The 20,220-nt window shown below is 46.1% G+C and overlaps 1 protein-coding gene across 15 annotated transcripts in view; it reads right to left on the reverse strand.

The window, feature by feature from the left end:
• FHOD3 (formin homology 2 domain containing 3) overlaps nt 1-20,220 on the reverse strand; it is a 471,816-nt gene that overhangs the window by 29,868 nt on the left and 421,728 nt on the right. For all 15 annotated transcript variants that reach the window (XM_058692315.1, XM_058692316.1, XM_058692314.1 and 12 more), the window contains 5 exons: nt 19,060-19,218; nt 8,549-8,731; nt 7,020-7,139; nt 6,173-6,334; nt 1,437-1,627 (listed from right to left, as the gene is read on the reverse strand). In XM_058692315.1, coding sequence (XP_058548298.1) covers nt 1,437-1,627; nt 6,173-6,334; nt 7,020-7,139; nt 8,549-8,731; nt 19,060-19,218 — 815 coding nt within the window. The remainder of the gene's footprint in view (nt 1-1,436; nt 1,628-6,172; nt 6,335-7,019; nt 7,140-8,548; nt 8,732-19,059; nt 19,219-20,220) is intronic.

Raw genomic sequence — 20,220 nt, forward strand, 5'->3', positions numbered from 1 at the left:
AGAGAATCCCAAGCAGGCTCTGCACCATCAGCACAGAGCCCCACTCGGGGCTCAAACCCATGTACCCTGTGATCATGAGCTGAGCCAAATCAAGAGTTGGATGTTTTACCAGCTAAGCCACCCAGGCTCCCTCTGTCTAACATTTGAAGACTACCACCACCTTGTTTGCCCTACAACAGCCTGGACCAAGACCCAGGAGGTACAATTCCCAAAGCAGCAAATGGCACAAGCCAGGCAAGAGCTCACATGCAGGCAAGACAATTAGGTTCCTGATGTTCTGGGTGGATTCAAAGAAAAGCTAAAAGATGAAAGAGAGGAAGAGGAAAAAAAATAAATATATTATAAATATATAATATATTTATATTATAAATGTATATAAATATATAATATATTATAAATAATATAAATAATAAAAAATAGGAAATGTACAGGGATAAATGAAAACATGGCCGATTTGCTTAAAAAGATAATAAAGTGCTCAGATAGAGGTCTGGGAGTGTGCCCAAGGGGCAGGTCTCTGGGAAAGGCCTGCAGTTGAGCTGGCTCCAAGGGGCTCTCTTAACAGAACCACAACGAGGCCTGTTTCAGAAGGTCTGTCACCAGAGCACCTGTTCCAGGGAGACCACAGCCTGTAGGTCCACAGGCTCAGTAGGCCCAGGACAGAGCATTCAGACCCTGAAGGCCCAGATGAGAAGCCCACAACCGTACTCTGTGATATCGCAAAGAGAAGAGAGTGGTGGTGCGTGGTTAGAAATGCCCTGGCCCCGGAAGTCAGAAGACCCAGGTTCTGGTCCTGCTGCTGCCTCTGCTCACAACTGACACAGCCCTGGACCCCGGCCAGCCTCCTTGTAGGCAAGAAAGGCCTGACACATCCCTGCACATCTTCCAGGTTCCTCTTGACTCCTGTGACCCTAAGGAAGGCTGGTGCAGAGGGTGGCACCCATTGGGGGGCCCAGGCCTCTCATCCAGGCGGGTGGCAGTGGAGCAGCCATTGGAGAATCAACAAGGGGAGAGTCTTAGAGGGCATGCTGCACGTTATATAGAGAAAGAGCTTTTCGAACGAGTCAGGCTGCCTTGCGACGACACGTGCTGTAAGTACACAGAACTGTTCAAGCAGCTGCAGGGATACAGGGGTCAGTTTGTCAAGGATCTTATAGATGCAGTTCCTACTCAAATGGGATGTGTGGATCACATGATCTCTAAGATTCCTTCCAACCTCAAAATTCAATGGCATCATATTCTTGGGTGTGTGTGTGTGTGTGTGTGTGTGTAAGAAAATTAAATACCCGTGAAACAAACATGTACAAAGGTGTATTTTCTATGTAGCAAGGATTTACAGTACAATTTTTGGAACCTTAACCTTCAGATCTTGGTTTGTAGAATATTTTCAACATGCCATTTTACAGGTGTTTCCATTAGTTCCTTGATCTACTTACCTGTTAATTATTCTTCTATGGACAATCTTTAAAATTATAATTCGCTCTGCACAGTCTTTTAGGAACTCTGACATTCGTTGTTTTAAAACGGGTTTCATTTCATGTTTTGCAATTGCCTTGAGGTGATCCCATGAAGCTTTGCATCTTCTCTCCATCTGACATAAATTATCCTGAAGTTGATCAAAGTCAACCTGAAAATCAGAGAGAGAACATTACAAATGCGCTGAAACAACCAGACATCGACCTGAACCAGGAAAGTGAACTGCCTCCGGGAAGAAACAAACATCAAAACCGAATTTACATGTTCAAATACAAACATATTTATGGCCTAAAAAGTATCTACATGTGTATTTGTCATTATCTTGACATCAGATTATTTAGTGATAAAACTGTTCTCCAAAAGAACCCAATGCAAATATCATTCTCCCCCCCCCCCCCCCATATTTGGAAAGAAATTTTAGGAAAGTCTTTGGGAGCTGTAAATTAAAACATGATATGAAGGAAGCCTAGTACAAGATGAACTGAGCAGATGTCTCATAAAATTTTTCAGAGGACTCTTGTTCTTCAGAGATGATTTTTCACTTAGGGTTATAGGAATACACCACTCATATCATACATGGATGGTTCTAATATGGTGGGGCTGGCTAAGGGGCAGGCAGCTTCTCTTCCCAGCTGGTCTTTTGTACACTGTGTGACAAATACTATTTATCCACCCATTCATTCATTCATCCCACACCCATGGAGAAAGCGGTATATGTCAGTTCCTATACCAGGCGCTAAGAACACCAAGACAAATGTTGACTGAGACCGAGATGCTGTTCTCGAGGAGGCTTATTGTATAAACAGGTGTACAGACCAAACCCTGAGGATGTGCAGAACCCACCAGGTGTGTGTGTGTGTGTGTGTGTGTGTGTGTGTGTGTGTGTGTGTGTATGTGTTTGGGAGAGAGAGAGACATGCACACACAGCTCTTGTTGGCAGCTGGAAGCCATGTGTGCAAAGAACAGATGTGTCATAGCACCCACTATGATCTTCAAGGAAGCGGGAACAGCTTGGCTTAACGGAGGTTGCCTCAACTCAGGCTTTCTAAAGTGATTCTTTCACTGAATTTGCTAGACTAGAAATTACGTGAATTAAAGAGTCATGGAAAAAAATGCATTTGAGGGCATTTAATGGAGAGAGATACAAGATGGGGGAAACAAACGAGAAGGCTAGGAGGAGAGGCAGAAACAGATGAACCTAGGGAGGAGACCGAGGGCACAGAAGTAGATGCAGAGTGGGAGTTGGTGGGAAAAGGTGAACACAGGGCAAATCAAGGTCAGAAGGAGAAAGCAGATGCCTGGAGGTGAACCACCATTCTTAGATGATGGAGGTCAAGAGATGTGAGTGCCCAGGGCACTTGCGGGAGTGGTCCCGCTCTCCTTGAGACAATGGAAGAGATCAAGTCAAGGAAGGTCAATTCAATGAGGGGATCTTTCACCAGACAGGATAAAGCCTTGCTGAGCACAAGAGATGCCCTGGGGGCCAGGCAAGACATTGCAAGTCCTGGGTTTCTTGGGTGCTGAAGAGCCAAAAACAGAAGGCAAGTTTGGGCAGACTCAGGTAAGCAGGGGATTCATGGAACTTTGAGAAAAATGATTTGCTTGAAACCAAAGGAATTCTGGATCCAGATTAGATGACAGATTCTGGGTCTTAGTAGAGCCGAGAAAAAAAATACATCAGGTGTTCAGCTGAGAGGGTGGAAAAAAAAGCAGATTTAGAAAAGGACTAAATAGTTCAAAGAATAAGTCTAGCAAAGGATGACCTGGGACTGACAAGTAATGTCTAGGAGATTTTAAGGCAATTGTAATAGGTCTAACCATAATTCTCTGGATCTGTCCTCATTTGCATCTGGCAGGGCCCGGCTACACAATAAAATGACTTCAGTGCAGCTCAGATCTGCACTGAGCAGCCCTGTGCAGTCTGACCAGGTGACGCTTTAGCCCTTAAGGTGGGGGCAGAAGAAAGGAGCCTATTGCCGACAGGAGCCAGGTGGGAGGCTTGTGAGGAAGTGCCATTTCAGGGTTGGAGCTTAATGCAGCTTCTTTGGAGGGGGGCTGGAAGGCTGCCTCATCTGGCTGGCTGCCTGCCTGGCTGAAGGCCTGCTAGGACACGCAACCTGAGCCTTCGCAATTCCCTCACGACCTCCCATTCTGCTATTAGCTCCACTTTGCAGGGGAGAAACCGACGCACAGAGAGGTTAAGTAACTTGTGAGAGACCATGCAGCTGTAAGCAGTGGAATTGGGATCTGAACCCTCAATCTCTCTGGCTTTCTCTCAGAGTTTCTTCAGTCTAAGTTCTCAAACGGCATGCCTTATGCCTAGATTTGCCCCTTTAAAATTCCACCTCAGAGGGGCACCTGGGTGGCTCAGTCAGTTAAGCGTCCGACCTCAGCTCAGGTCATGATCTTATGGTTCCTGAGTTCAGGCCCCGCGTTGGCCTCTGTGCTGGCAGTTCAGAGCCTGGAGCCTGCTTCAGATTCTGCGTCTGCCTCTCTCTCTGCCCCTCCTCCACTCTCTGTCCCTACAACAAATAAACATTAAAAACATTTTTTTTTTTTTTTAATTCCACCTCAGTTAGAGAGCTGGACTTGTTGCCTTCTTGGAGAAGGAAGTCCTTGCCAGAAGACCTCTCCTGAGGACTGCTCCATATGGGCCACTTGTGTCTGTAGGAAGACCCGTGAGCTGTGTTCTGAAGCAGAGTGAAACCTTATCAAGTCAGACTGGGATGCTGTGGGACGGCTCAGGGACACAGTCATCCTGCAGACGCCAGGACAGTGTGCCCCTTGGGGGTTGTAATGCTGAGGCCTGACGTGTCGCACCACAGGACAGAGTGAATGCAACTAGGGCTGAGGTTTCTTGAGCCTTATTTTGTACCGGTCCACGTAGAAGGATCCCTCAATACCCACAAAGGCTTTGGGAGTAAAGGCAGAGTAGCGGTAGATACCCTCTTGCAAGCCACAGAGAGCTGGGTCAATAGTCATCTCTAGTAATTGCCAAAGTTAATAGGTAAAATCTACCTGCACTTTTGGCTTGTGTAGCCAATCTTCAGACCAGAATAAGTTATTTAGTTTTTATTTAACCACCAAGCATCCTTTGGGGAAGGCCTGATACTGAGGGGGGCGCTGGGGCAGTCACTGGGGGTCAGCCTGGTATCAGGACTCCTAGGCCAGGGCTACTTAGCTAGAAGCAGGCTCTACCTAGGAGAAGGCCCTGGGAAAGAACAAAGGACCACCTATAAAAAGGGAACCGATTTGATCTGTGTGGGTCCCGTAACAAGACCAAGATGACCCTAGCCACGCAGCAGACTCTGTCTCAGACAGAGGTGTTCCTAACAAACTGCCTTCTGAGAAGGTGCTCGTGGTGGGTGTCAGAGCAGGGGTTGGAGGACCCCCTGTTGAGACACTCAGAGGGGCTTTTTGTCTTGGTTAGGATACTGAAGTAATATTTGTAAACACTTCAGAACAGTGCCTGGCACAGAGTAAACGCAGTAAGGCTGCCTGTGAAGTAAAGGAGTCTGTTCTTAGAAGCCTGTGGTCAGCTGTTAAGGCTGGGAGATCTCCAGCCATGCCTCCTTCTACCTCAAGGCAGGTGCACCATCAGGCCGGCCTAGTACCCCCTGCTCGCTGTACCCGGCAGCTGCCAGCCTGTGGCTCCGGAGGCAGGTGTAGGAGGGTCCCAGCCCTTGGGGCCCCACAGGCCAGTTCTGTGGGAGAAGGCAGAGAGAGGGAGTTCCGTGAAGGAGGCCTCAGCAAAGCCCCCTCCCCATGTGTCTCCTCTTCCCACCACTCTCTCACTCCTCTTCTTACACTAGAGTCCAGTGTGTCCCAGAGCTAAAGGCTGTCTGCTTTCAGCTCCTCAGCCTGCCCAGGTTGGGTTTCTAGAAGTTTCCTCCACACTGGTCTCTGACTCCTGTTGCCCTATTCAGCCCCTCCCCATGAGTTTCCTGTTGCTCCCAAGACCCTCACATCTCCCAGTTCTGCTGTGTTTGGGGTTCCTCTGGGGCTGGTCAGCCTCAGTGATGTTCCTGCAAGTGGGGGCAGCTGGGTGCCCAGCTACTGCGACCGTCTTTGTTCTAATAAACACAAGTTCATGAAGCTCTTTAGCTCTGCACTCAATTTACGAGTCTGCAGCCGAGGGGCCAATGCTCTATACTGTTTACAGCCCTATAAAAACGGTTCCCTCTGTGAAAGATCACAGGAATAGCCAATCTGTGTGTGTGTGGGGGGGGGGGGTGGGGGTGGGCAGCAGGAGGCCAGGTGTGCCCTGTTTCCTGTCTCCACGTTTCACAGCAGGGACCCATGGAAGTCTTAGCAGGAGCCAAATTGCATCTTTTTGACATTGTTGCCTGAGCTGGGAAGTTCCGAGCAAGCTGGGAAGTTTTAAAGCTTGGGAGAATCCAGGCCTGGTGAGTAACACTGCTCAGCCATGGATGTAGCAGTCAGGACTGGGATGGCAGGCTTGCCTCACATACCTCAGTAGGAAAGAATCTGATGGAGAACCAGAGATGGGAAAAGGATCTTAAAAGTCCATTACCAACAGCATGAGACAGGTCATATCCACAAACTCTAGAGCAAGGGTTGCAAGCAGCACTTGGACACTTTTACTTCATAGAGCCTGTGCCCCTCAGAGATGACTGGCAAAGATCCGGCATCTGAGGGAGAGACACGGCCCACTCCTCTGGGCCCACAGACATACCTTGGCTGACCTGGTGACGGCCCCGATCTCTGAGTACAGATCGGAGCTGTCTGGGAAGTTTTCCACCACCATGGTGCACACGTGGTGGAGAAGCGACTGCTTGTGCACGGTGTCCTTGACTTCTGGAACCTTCTCGAGGTAGCTTAACTCAAACGCTTTGGCCTGTTTGGTGAACATTAAAGACAAGGAGCACAAGTTTTACACAGGCTCTTCGAAAGGCACAAATGGCTGGAATCAATGTCCTGTTGGAGTAGCCTAATATTTAGTTCCTCTGTGACTGGAGCTTCTCAGGCCACATGCTCCATTATCCTTAGCTGATCACACATAGACCAGCCATACTGAGCATGAAATGAACCTCTAGCCCTTTCCCAGACATGAGGTACCCCAGGCCTCTATGCCTAAATCAGAGTGCTGGGAGGCTGGGTCTCTGGCATCTGGGTATCTCAACTTTCTTTCTCTCTTTGCCCTCTACTTTGCTGCTTCCTGACCAAAGATAGGCCATTTTTTTTTTAAAGTTTGTTTTATAATGTATATAAGTACAAACATTCAAGCAATAAGTTCAGGAAAAAAATGGGGGAGGAGGACAAAAGAAACTCTCTCCGATGTCATTTTGAGAGTAGCAATTTTTTTTTTCTCTAAGTTTTCCTATTTGTACAGCAAGATACAGGCTCAAATAAATAGGCCCTGATAAGTTTAGGACAAAATTCCTTCTAGATTTTCCAGCAATACAAAAGTTAACTTGTTCATCTGTGCTTTGGAGGACCAGAGGTACAACCTCCCTCAGCAAATGAAAGGCAGGAACTTTGTGACAAGGGAGGTAGGAGAATAAGGAATATAAAAGACTTACATTAGTTCCATTTAGAAAGTTCCCAATGGCTAAAAGAGTAGACAGGATAAAGCCCAAGGTTTTATTGTTCTCCAGTTGGTCTATTCCTTCCTTCAGATCCAAAAGTGGTTCTGCCACTTCCTTTCAATTAAAAAAAGTTGGAAGGTGATGATAAAGAATGGACATTTTGGCTTTACTTTGTTTTTGTGTTTTTAACTTTTGTACACAGTAACCACAGCGGAGTTCTGGGTATAAGGCGATCCCATGTTATGAGCACATGCTCTTAAGTATGGAAGTGCCAACGGGCAGCAGGGAAGTCTAGTCCCCAAAGTCTCCCCAGTGGAGACCAAATGGGTACCTGTGGCTACTTGTGCTGGGGTGACAAATGCTCCATCTTCCGCTGTTCCTGCCCATCTGCCAAGCTCAGGCAGGACCCTTAGACCACACTCCCCTCTCATTCTCTCTTTTGACGATGGTTAACTTCTAGGACCCTCTTCCTTTGCATGTTCCTTCAGCATCTTCCACAGTCTTCCTCTCACCTTTCTCCTTCTAGGCAGATGGCACCAGAAACTGTCCCTCACTGTCCCCTGACCCCTCAGGTCTCCTAATCTCCCCTCTAGGACTCTATGGCTGGTCACTTCTTAGCCTGGGCTACTTTCTAGAAGCCTACCATCCTCACTACTGCCACTGCCTTCCAAACACCCACTCTCAGACTTCCATACTGGTTTTGAAACCATGTCATGCCAAGTCGTCTCAGTCCTACGTCTCCTCATCCCTGCTTGATTCCTGAATGAATTCAAACACCACGGTCCCTCCTGAAGCCCCTACACTCACTGCCACCTATTCTGTCCTCAGCATAAGACCTTGCTGCCTCCTTTGTCAGAGGATGGAGACCACACAGCCTCTCTTCCTATGCTTTTAGTCTATCTCCTTTGGGCATTTCCTCTCAATTACGCTCATTCCAGCTCACCTTCCACCTCTTTCCTCTCTACTGGTTCCTTCTACTCAGCCTGTAAATTTCCCCAGTCCAGAGGACACCTGCTCCTTCTGCTTCCTACCCAGATGAGTCTCCCCATGCCTTCACTGTTAAGGCTCTTTCCTTCTGTTCTCCTCCAAACCTCTTGCACTGTTTCATTCTCAACTTCCTACAGAGATACTCTCTCAAAGTGACCCGATGCTGGCTAATCGCCACAGTCAATGACAGTTGAGGTGATTATTATCAGGTGGAAGGATTACAGGTCACTTTCTATATGGGCATTTCTACGTTTTCTAAATTTTCTACACTGAGTATATAGAGTCAAACATTGTTTATTTTTTTTAACCAGTCATCTGATGCCCTCAAGCAAATGTCTCAGGCTGGTGCCAGGCAGACATTGGAGAATAATGCCTCACCGGCCAGCTGCCAACCCCTTAGTGTAGACACAACCTCATAATTAACTTGCCTTTCAAACCCTCACTTAAGAATGATAGTTCACTGCCTTCACAAATGAAAAACTGACTTTCTCAACACTGGGGATGAGGACTGGCTGCCTCCCTTCCTAAATGCGTACCTTTTCTGTCGTTTCATAGTCCATTTTGAATGCCCAGAGGTGAAGCCGAGCAGAGAGCTCGCTGATGGAGGAGAGGGTGAGGAGGAACTGCTCAGCACTGCCCAGTGGCACATCGGGGTTGGCCAGCTGTGCTTCTTGGATTTTCTGCTTCTCCTCTTCGGTGGGAATCATGGTTAGGATTTTCTGGAAAGATGGAATGATATTGTATATTCTTAGCGATGGACCCTCTCCCAGCCCTTTGACATTTCCAAAATCATACTGTAATTTTCCAATCAGGTAGTAAAGAGATTCTGTCATCAATGTTCATATCATTTATAAGTGGTACATCATTACAAACCAAATACTGTAGAGAAGAAGAGCCCCGGGTAGGGTCAAAATTCACACTCATTTGTTCTAAAATGATCTCTCTCTCTCTCTCCTTTAACCTCCTATTCCATAAGGAATTTAAACAACTTGCCTTAAATTTTCTAGGTCTTGTATATGAAGGACATTCTAGACAAGAAAGGGGGGATGGGAGGTGAGAGAATGGTGAAAGAATAAGATGGAAGGTTAGAGAACAGCTCCCTGCTCCCTAGGAAACAGGAAAATTTGTCAAGACAGTATGAGGACTCAGACTGGCTTTTGTAGATGGAGCATACTAATATTTAAACTGTATTTCACATTTTATGTAGAAATGAAAACACTTGAAATAATACCAAACTCAAGTCTGGTTGGAGAAAAATGATGATGGTATTTGCAAAACAGCAAAACCTACTTACTAATGAAAAAAATATCTTATGCTTCTATTTGTTTCTGGTTAAAATTAACAATGGAAGGCAGAGGTGGTAAAAAGTCGTCGGAAGGATGATGATTCCTATAGGTTCAAACTCCTTAGTGATTATGAGAAGTATTTTAAAAGAAGGTAAAAATTCCTGTTATGTAACATTTCACAAGCAACATTATTAAAGGTAAGGGGTCATTATTTTTCTCTCATTTCTCCTTCTCTAGCGTTGTGCCACACTTTTTGGTAACTTCTATTCATTCATTAATTCTAAATGGCTTTGGTTGCTGCTCTCCAGTAGCAAGTATCTGGATAGAAGTGGATGGAGCCCTCGTTCTGGGTAAGATAGAGTAGACATACTCTACCCCATCTCACTGAATGCAAGTATACACCCTGGTCCTCATGAATGGAGCAGATATTTGAAGACTCTAAAAAGTATACAGTGGCAGGTGGACTAGGGAAGAAGATCAGAATTGGAAGTTCAACTCTACTGCAATGAGTTGACTCTTTGTCCTCTGGCATTCCCCAGCCTGAGCTCACATAGCCCCAGACCTGGAAGAGGGCATCAGGTACAGACAGAAAGAACTCCAGGGAAATCCTCTAGTGCCCAATTATGGAGTGGGAAAGGGTTTCTTAGTAGTGACACTAGTGGCAGCAGAGGCTGGCAAGACACCTAAAGCTCTGAGGGAGGAAACCTTCCTTTCCAATCAAAGAGGCTGTGGTCCCAAAGGGTGGGACTAAGGGAGTAGACAGGATAAAGACCAAGGTTTTATTGTTCTCCAGTTGGTCTGTTCCATCCTTAAGGTCCCAAAGTGGCTCTGCCACTTCCTTTCAATTAAAAAAAGAATCAAAATAAGATAATAAAGAATGTCCATTTTGGGGGGTGTCTATGTATCTCAAGTCGGTTAAGGGTCCGGCTCTTGATTTTGACTCAGGTTATGATCTCATGGTCTGTGGGATTGAGCCCTGCATCGGGCTCTGTGTTGATGGTGTGGAGTCTGCTTGCGATTCTCTCTCTCCCTCTCTCTCTACCCCTCTCCCGCTCGTGCGTGCTCGTGTGCGTGCTCTCTCGACATAAATAAATTAACTTAAAAAAAATGTGCATTTTGGCTTTACATTGTTCTTTTTAATCTTTGTACAAGGTAAATAACAGGTGGAGTTCTCCTCAGTATAAGGCAGTCCCATGTGATGGGCACATATCCCTAGGCACGTGTTGTCTTCCCTCTGCTTGACTCCACACACCGGCACAGAAAGTGCATGGCAAAGTGAGGTAACCGAGCTCCAGCTTTCAGCTGGAGAACCAGAAAGGTAAGCCCCCAGGGAACTAGTAAGTACTAGGGAGGTAAGGGAGAAATGAAGAGCCTGGCAAAGCAGGTACAAAATATGGTTTAAGAACCTCTGGGGTGATCCCTGAGCTGTTTATGTATGAATCTGACCTTAAACAATCAAAGGCTGTGAAAGCTGATACTGGAATCACAGTCCAAAAAAGGTAGGTCAGAGTCTGTGGCCTGAACCCAAGCAACTGGGGGAATAATTTTCTTTTTTTTCCCCCCAAACCAGAATTACCCCAATACAAAAACTAGACAAAGATACTACAATAAAACCACAGACCAACATCCCTGAATAACTTATATGCACAAATCCTTAACAAAACTATTTTTAAATATATTAATGTCAATATACTAATACATATAAACATTGCTGTATTTTATGAAGTAATATGTTAAAAACAAGAACCACAAGGCTGATTCAGTACAAAAAAAAAAACACAAAAAACAATCAATGAAAGTAATCGACCAGATCAATGGTCTGAACAAGAAAATTCACATAATAACATCAATTGATGCAGAAACAGTTTTTATAAAATTCAATATACATCCCTAACAAACACCTCTCAGCAGCCTGGCAATAGAAGGAATCTCCTCCATCTGATAAGTGACATTTGTAAAACACCTACAGCTCATATCATACTTGATGGTGACAGACTGAATACTTTCCCTCTAAGATTTAGAAAAAGTAAAGTTTTTAAGATTAAAAAAAAAAAAAGAGACATACAGATAAGAAAGGAAAAAGCAAAACTATTCCTACCACAGAAAGTACTTGCCTATATAGAAAATTGTGAGGAACCTACAAAAATTTATGAAACAGCGAGTTTAACTATGTTGTGTAATTTAAGGTTAATACATAAAAATTCATGTCATTTCTCTATTAACAGTAAACAATTACAAACTGAAAATTAAAAAAAAATACCATTTATAATGAAAGACTTAGGTATAAATCTAACAAATCATGTACAGGATCTGTATGCTAGAAAGTAAAAATGCTGATGAAAGTAATCAAAGACAATCTAATATAAATGGGGAATACCATGTTCACGGAAAGACTCAATATAGCCAAGATATTAACTTTCCCAAAACTGATCTATAACTCTAACTCAATTCCAATAAAAATACCAGCATGAATTTTTTGTCGATATAGACAAGCTGGTTCTAAAAGTTATGTGGCAAGACAGATGAGCCAAACAACAAAAACAATTTTGAAAACAGGTAAGGTCTCCCATACAGGTATAGGAATAAAACAATGTGGCGTGGACAATAGGACAAACACATGGGTCAGTGGGAAAATACAGGGAATCCAGAAAGAGAGGAAACAAATACTGCCCAGTGATTTTGACCAAGGTACAAAAGCAGCTCAATAGAGAAAAGATAGTATTTTCAACAAATGGTGCTGGAACTGGAATCCATGTGCAAAAAATGTTACATATAAATTAACTCAAAAGGTTCACAGATCTAAAAGTCAAAGGTAACACTACAAAACTTCTAAGAGGAAGCACAGAAGAGGGGTGCCTCGGTGGCTCAGTCGGTTAAGTATCTGACTTCAGCTCAGGTCATGATCTCATTGTTCATGAGTTTGAGCCCTTCGTCGGGCTCTGTGCAGATGGCTCAGAACCTGGAGCCTGCTTTGGATTCTTTGGAGTCTCCCTCTCTCTCTGTCCCTCCCTGCTTGCACTCTGTCTCTCTTTCTCTCAAAAATAAACATCAAAAAATTTTTTCTTTAAAAGAGGAAACATAGAAGAACATGTTTGCGACCCACGTTAGGCCACAAACTCTTAGACACAACACCAAAAGAGAGTAGGGTTGAGAAACTGAACTTTATCCAAATTGAAACTTTTTTATCTGTGAAAGACACTGAAAATAAAGACAAATTATAGTTCCTCAAAAGGTTATGATTTATCATATTACCCAAAAATTCCATTTGGAGGTATTTACCCTAGAAAAATGAAAACTGAAGTTCACATAAAAACCTGTACGTGACTATCTGTAGCAGTCTTATTCACACTTGCCGAAAACCTGACCAGGCTACATAATCCTTCAACAGACGCACAGACAAACCGTGGCACATCCCTGCAATGCTACGGTGCTCAGCAATAAAAAGGGACCAGCTATAGATACATACCACAACTTGGATGAATCTCAAAAGTGCCCATCATGCTGAGTGAAAGAAGTCAGTCTTACAAGGCTATACTGCATGGTTCCAAAAAGAATTTTTTGTCTTTCTCAAAAAGACAAAACCATAGTCATGGCAAGAGATCAGTGGTTTCCAGGGGGCTACAGGTAGGTGAAGGGCTTGACTAGAAAGAGCTACCGTAAGACCTTTTCTGGGACATAGGACTGTTGTGAATCCTGACTGCCATGGTCACTGCTCATGAATTTATAGATTTTACAACTCACAGAACTAACTGGACACCAAAACAGGTCAGTTTTCCTCTATAGTAACACACACACACAAATTAAAAATAAAATTAAAAACTGGACAAGACAGCACAATCCACAAACACGCAGATGTGCGCACGATGTATCCGAGTGCGGTGGCTGGCATCCTGGGTCTGATGAGAGAGTCCTCAGGATGGTCATCTCTGGAGTTTCTTAGAAGGTAGAGAGGCCAAACCACACTCAGCTGTGTCTTCTGTGCATTAGTCGCAGCGAGGATGCAGAAGGGGAGCCTAGAAGCCTCCTCTTCCAATATTCCCTTCATCGTGGCCCCGACACAGACTGAGTGGGTGGAACGTAGGCATCAGGGCACTTATTCAGCAACAATGCTCTTTGCTCCCACCTGCCCACACAGACGGTTTAAAAAAAAAAATAACCCAAACAATGCAGGCAGATGTCACCGCTTTAAAAACATTCAGGATCTGAATTTAACCAGCCTTCAAAACAAAAACTAAAATTTGTGTTCTCATTTTCTTACTGCTTAAGTTGTTTAAAGCATGCACAAGAACTCCAGAACAAAAAATTGCCAACACTTTTCCTCCTTCCTCAGAAGGCATTTTCCAGCAATGATTTTAGTTGCTTCTTTCCTTTGGGAAAGTAATCAAACACTCTTACTTTTGTTTTGTACTTCTCTGACTAATTTAAACCATTTGCTCACCGCTGCAGATTTATGAGGTTGCCAGCTGCCGGTTTATTTCACTTTATTTTTTACACATCCCTGGCAATAAAAATAGCCATAAGACAGTGGAAAGGCAGGTCAAACCCACCTTCTAGGAGCTGATGGCTTTCTTCCATGAGCAGATGCTAAGGGGATGAGCACAAAGAGGTACCTTTAATTTGCTCTTCTACCATGTGGGTGAATTTATTGATGATTTTACGGTCACCGTTTGGTTTCACAGGGAAAAAGACATCAAACAAAACTACTACGTAATAATCCCAGTGTTTGTTTTCTTTTTTTGCTTTCTCCCAGACAGTATCCTGCCAGCACTGCTTGAAGTATACTTGCTTTGCTATCTGAAAACCAGATTTCAGAGAAAAATGGAGAAGTCTCATTTTTTTATGAACCCAAATGCTTTGGTGTTTGGCCATCTCATTCACCTGCAGATAAGTCTATAACAAGGAATTATTTTGCCCTGTGAGTTTTGAACAGAACCCTGGCCCCAGCTGTGGATGAGAATCCAGCCCAGGGATTTTGGTGACAATCACGGAAAGGTGGAGCACTTCGAGCTGAGGCTGGTTTGTGCACAACTTGCATAATCTCCTGAGACCATGGCTTTCTATTCATGTCCTTATTCTTATGCAGGGATTTTTTTTCCCCCTTTACTTCTCAAGGCATCTTGATTGTATTTTCTTTCATTCTTAGGACTACTCAGTGAAGCATGTGGGGCAGAAAATATTGCATCAACTCTGCAGAGGAAGTGAGTTGCCTGAGGCTACGTTGGATCAACCAAGGCAGAGCTGGAGGACCACCAAGGGGCTGCTCCTACTTTTCCAGCACTGTCTCCGCAATTCAGGGCTTTTCAACCAAAAATGCAAAACCACCAGGGTTCGGGTGGCTCAGGCGCCCAGCTGCAGGGATATTCCGGTTCCCTGGCACTGCTGATCCACCATGGCTCCCGGGCTCAGGTTTGTCTGTGTGTCTGGCACGCACTTGGACAGGGACTGAACAGCACGAACTGTCTGAAAAGGTGCTATCATTCTGTATATGCAGCCAAAGGGACTGTTTCTTTTTTCTTTTTGTTTAATATTTATTTGTTTTTGAGAGACAGGGAGAAAGCATGAGTGGGGGAGGGGCAGAGAGAGAGGGAGAGAGAGAATCCCAAGCAGGCTCTGTTCTACCAGTGCAGAGCCCAACGCGGGGCTCAATCTCCCGAAGTCCAAGATACTTGTCCTGAGCAGAAATCAAGAGTCAGAAGCTCGAGTCGGATGCTCAACTGACTGAGGCACCCAGGCACCCCAGGGACTTTCTGTTTCTAGGATGCTGGTGGGCCTGGCAGCCAAAACAAGCCACGTTAAGTATCACTTGGGACCATTCAGTCATGCTACCCTCTGTAGGCACAGACCGTATAAAAATTAGAAAACCACAAGAAAAAAGGAGACCCCTTCATACTTCATTTGTGATAACCTGATGACATTTTACTTGGAAAAATATCATTAATACTACTTAGAGATGGCCCCCAAAATGTGTTCTCAAGTTTAATACTCTTATGAAAAATTACTTCCTTAATGAAGTTAGTCAACCGTTCCCTCAGGTTTTCGTGGCATAGCCGGATACATATCACTGGGTTGCTAAGCAAAGCCACAGGATGTAATTTAATACATCCTAATCACATTTGGTACCCAGAGGTTTCAAATGGCCCTATTAAGCCGTGGTGCCAGGCTACCGTGCCTGTGTCCAAGAAGCAGACAGTTTGTTTGGCAAAATGCCCTTTGGGCACAAGCTCGAAATCTTATTAGTAAAGATCTGTAAATACACAATAGCCATCGCTTCTCAGTCCTGACTTAGCTCCTAAACAACAAGCCCAGAAAGTAAGCTCTGGCTAATGGTCCAGGGCATGGATCTAGAGTATCTAGGCCTCTCAGGTCCTGGAGATCAGTGGCCAGAGATGGCAGGTGACAGATAAGTGTGTCTGGTTTCCACTGGAATCTCCTCGGCATGGCTGATAAGAAGTGAAAAATAGGCACGGGCAGCCTTCAGATGAGACATTCTCTATTAGGGTGAGGTTTGCCTCCAGGGGATGTCTGACAAAGTCTGGAGACATTTTTGGTTGTCGCTGGGGTGGTATCACTGGGTGGGTGGAGGCCAGGGATGCTGCTACCCGTCCTACAAGGGAGGGGATGCCCCCACAATGAAGAACCGCCCCAGCCAGAATGTCAGTAGTGACAGGGCTGAGAAATGCCGTTTAGATAAAAACTGGTAAAAAAAAAAAAAAAAAAAAAAAAAAAATGCGCAAGTCCATTTGCTGTTGTGACTCAGGATGCATGTAATGAGCTCGCATAGCACACTGAACTCCCAGGCAGGGTCTGCAGTGATTTCTACGGTTGTGCCCTCCCACAGAAAACCATTCCACACATCAGCCACTTCTGGGGCCACGCCACAGGTGGCGCTGTCGGGGGGACTGTGCTCCTCGGGGGGGGGGGGGGGCTCCTCATGACCTTTCAGATTCCTTCTTGTTCTTCCTGTCGCACAAGTCCCGGCACAGAATACACTCCATCCCCAAGGCTCAGGGTCTACACTTCAGACTCAGACTTCGTACTGGCTTGTGGAAGCCAGGCACAGACTGGTACTGGGACTCTCCTCATCTTGAAGGTGGGGAACAAAATAGCCGTACCTCCTGAGAATCTGTGTAGAGCACCCGGCTTGTGCCCGGGCCCACAGGAAGAAAGCTACGGAAGTCAGGTTTAGCGCTGTGGTGGTGTTCCTGTATGCACCATCAGCACTACTGTTGTCATCATTATTCCTGCCCGGATCGAAAAGATATTCAACGGGGCGCCTGGGTGGCTCATTGGTTAAGCGTCTGACTTTGGCCTGGGTCCTGATCTTACAGCTGGGGAGTTTGAGCCCTACGTTGGGCTCCACACTGACAACGCACAGCCTGTTTTGGATCCTCTGTCCCCCTCTCTTTCTCTCTCTCTCAAAAATAAATACACATTAAAAAAAAAAAACAACAACAGGTACTCATCTGGAAAACAGGAAAAAAAAAAAGTGATTTGAGCTATTCTAAAATCTCAGTAACTTATTGTATCTGAAACTTTCCCTACCCAAGGAGAGCTACATTTCAGGAAAGAAAAAGGCAAAACCCAAAGGAATCAATCTCTCCTGATGGACTTTCAAGTTCTCATGACAAGAAGGGGAAATATTTTTAAAAGGGGAAGCTGTCATTTTTTCCTTCAATCAGCCTGGCTCTGGCTGCATTTGAAGCCTCTCTTTGTATGAATCTGAAGCTTTTGCAATCGCCGAAAGACACTGTTAAGTAAATAGGACGGCTGGAATGTGTGCGAGGGCCCACCATGCAGTTTGTTCTAGATGAAAGACACGTTGTACTTGGTTCATCCAGGCTGGCAGCCCCCATCTGCCTGGGGGCCAGCCAATGCCCTTCTCCTCCCTTACTTCTCCGGGGGCCCCAGAGAGGGGCAGCCTCACACTGAGGCCTGGCCTGCCTCCTTCTCACCGTCCAGTAGCTGCCTCAGTGTCCCTCCCTGTGTTTGCCTGCTGTCACCTGCTCTCTCTCCTTTATGCCCCTGCCTCAGTGGGCCACATGCCCTCACTCCGTGGCTGCAAACCTGGGTACATTCACCTGCTCTGCTTCCTTGCCTGACTCCAGGGCTCCTGGCTCCACTTTCTCTCCAGCCAGAAAGCAAATGCAGACCCCACCTGAGATCCGGCTCCTGGAACACAGCACGTGTCTGTTTCTGAGTAGAGCTGCTTAGGCCTTGTACTGGTTTCCTAGAGTTGCCATCAAAATACTATAAACTGGGTGGCTCAAAACAACAGAATTCTCTCGGTCTGAGAGAGACTACAAATCTGACCTCAAGGTGTCAGCAGGGCAATGTTCTCTCTGAAGGCCCTGGGGGCGGGGGGCAGGGTGCAGAATTCTTCCTCATCCCTTCCTAGTTTCTGGTAGTTGCAGGTGGCCCTTAGTGTCGTCCCGTGGCTTGTAAACATCACTCCAATCTCTGCCTCAGTCATCACACAGCAGTCTGTTCTGTGTGTGTCCTTGTGTGTTCTCGGTCTTCACAGAATGGCATTCCCCTCTCTGTGTCTCTGTCTAAACTTCCCTCTTCTTATAAGGACATCAGTCACTGGAGTAGGGCCCACCCTAATTGAATATGACTTTATCTCAATTACGTCTGCCAAGACCCTACTTCCAAATAAGGTCACATTCTGAGTTTGTGGGTGGATGTAGATTTTGAAGGGATACTACTAACCCAATATAAGCCTCTAGGAGCACAGTTTTTCCTGAGGGGCCTCGTCTTTCCAAAGTACAGAAGCACACCTGGTCTTCTGGGTTCAGACCCACTTGGCCCCAAGGGCTCCACTGCTCCTTCCCACACTTGGGGCCATGGGTGAGCCTGGCAGCTTGGCCCGGGCCCTTCCTCACTGTCAGGGGCTCACCCTCCGTCTTCAGCCAGCCTTCACTGGTCCCATCCACTCTCCAGTGCCTCAGATAAGGCTGTGCACCCATGAACCCCAACTATGGGAAGGCTTTAAAGGGATCCAGGGCTCCTTGCCACTAGGAGGATGGTGAGAGTGTCACCTAACACCACAACGCAACACCCTCACATCCCCACGGTGACCCAGTCAGGGGGCCCTAGGCTCTGCCGCCCATCTGGCGGAACCTGCGTGCCGGGTCCCTCGCTCCCCTCACGTGTTCTCCATGATTAGAATAGGAGCTTTAACTTGCTGCAAAGTCATAGCAGCCCATGGTGGAGGCAGAACGGGGCCTGGCTGAAGAGCACTGAGCCCAGCAGACCACACAGTCACAGCAAGCGACCCGTCTCCCTCCACTGCTGCCATTCAGATCAACACCTGCTCAAGGGCGGGTGGCATGGGTTCTTCAGTGTGTCACACAAAACCTATCTCTACACGTCCCAACGAGCACCGAGAGTGAAAGAGAGCCATTCGCGTGGGTGGGAGCACACAACGAAATCCCTACTTGTGAAACTGTTCATTAAGCTTGTTTGGTTGGAAAGGTTATCCCGGTCTTCTTCCGTGCTGAGGTAGGCAAGCATGGTCAGAAAGCAGGCAGTAAATGAACCAGACAGTGAGGATCACTGAACTTCATAGGCCAAGCGGGGCTTCCCCCCACAACCCAGAAGTTAAAAAAAAAAATGTGCGAATTATTAACATTATTCAGAGTTTGGCTGAAACAGAAAAATGGCAAGGCACCCTGCGGAGAAAGTCATATTGGACACAGTAATGCTTTACATATGGGACATGTTAACAGAGCACAAATAATGCTTGAGAGAGCTTCTCTTACCTCAATTCCTTCTTTGTTTAAGGCGTATTCATCGAAATTCAAAATGGCTATCTTAATCGTCCTTGGGGGGGGCAGCACTGTCAGACCGATATTAATAGCATTGCTCCTCTTGGGGTCCAGGACGATGACCTCCTGCCTTTTTCCATCTGCAGCAGTTTTCTTGGTGATAAAATAAGGAGAACCCAAGATTAATGCATCATCTTTGGTCCTTTCTGTGTTTCATTATTAAAAGCAAACTCACTACTTATTTAGAGATGAAAACAAATGGCCCTGATTCAGCTCAGGACTGGCTACTGCTCAGCACAGAAGAAAGAGATCAGGGATTAGCTCTGAGAAGCCGCCAAGCATGGGTCAGCAATGGAACTTCACGAGTCAGACACATTACAAAATAAAACTGATTTTCCTTCAATTGGGAAAAATGTGATATTTGGCAAGGAAAAAAAAAAACCCTGTTTTTTTCCATAGAGGCAGTGGAAACAGAACTAAAACCTCTCAAAGTTCCCTTCCTGCAGGCTGCAAGGTGTCGGAATATGCCTTGGTTGGCCTTAGTGCACATGGTATGTGCCGAGAAGACAGGAGTGGTGAGAAGAATCCAGCGTCGCTGGCCTGCCAGCCCCCCTGCATCCCTGGCCACACTGTCTCAGGGAATCCCCTCACCATTTAAACATCCTGTGCCCCTCATAATGGAGTACCTGCCACACTTAGACATCTAGGTGGCTGCCCATTGGGCAGCTGAGGGGGCGCCTTCTGAGGAAGGGAAGCAAAAGGGAACCTGCTCAACAAGAATGAGGGATGAATGGGCACAGAGGCCAAAGAGGGAGACAGGGGACAAGAAGCGTCCAGGTGTCCTCACAGAGCCCTAGTGAGTCTGGCTTCTCTGCTGACCTGGGTGCTCCTTGGGGGCAGGTTCTGGGCTGGCACATGACTTGGTAGAGCCTACCAAGTATGGGACTTGGTAAGCCAACATGTGTCCAGAGTCGAGATGACAAGGCCCCCACCCTTCAGCTCTCAGGGAGTTAAGGGCAGGTGGCAACGGAGAAGAGGGGAGGAGTTCTGGCTCAGCCGGCACCCTGTGTGTGCTCAGATTCCTCCCCTGGGACAAACAGAGCTGGAAGGATGACCATTTTCACCTATGTAACAAGCCCAAGCCCAGGTTGATAA

Source organism: Neofelis nebulosa, chromosome 11 (genome assembly GCF_028018385.1).
Source record: "Neofelis nebulosa isolate mNeoNeb1 chromosome 11, mNeoNeb1.pri, whole genome shotgun sequence".
Classification (NCBI taxonomy): domain Eukaryota; kingdom Metazoa; phylum Chordata; class Mammalia; order Carnivora; family Felidae; genus Neofelis; species Neofelis nebulosa.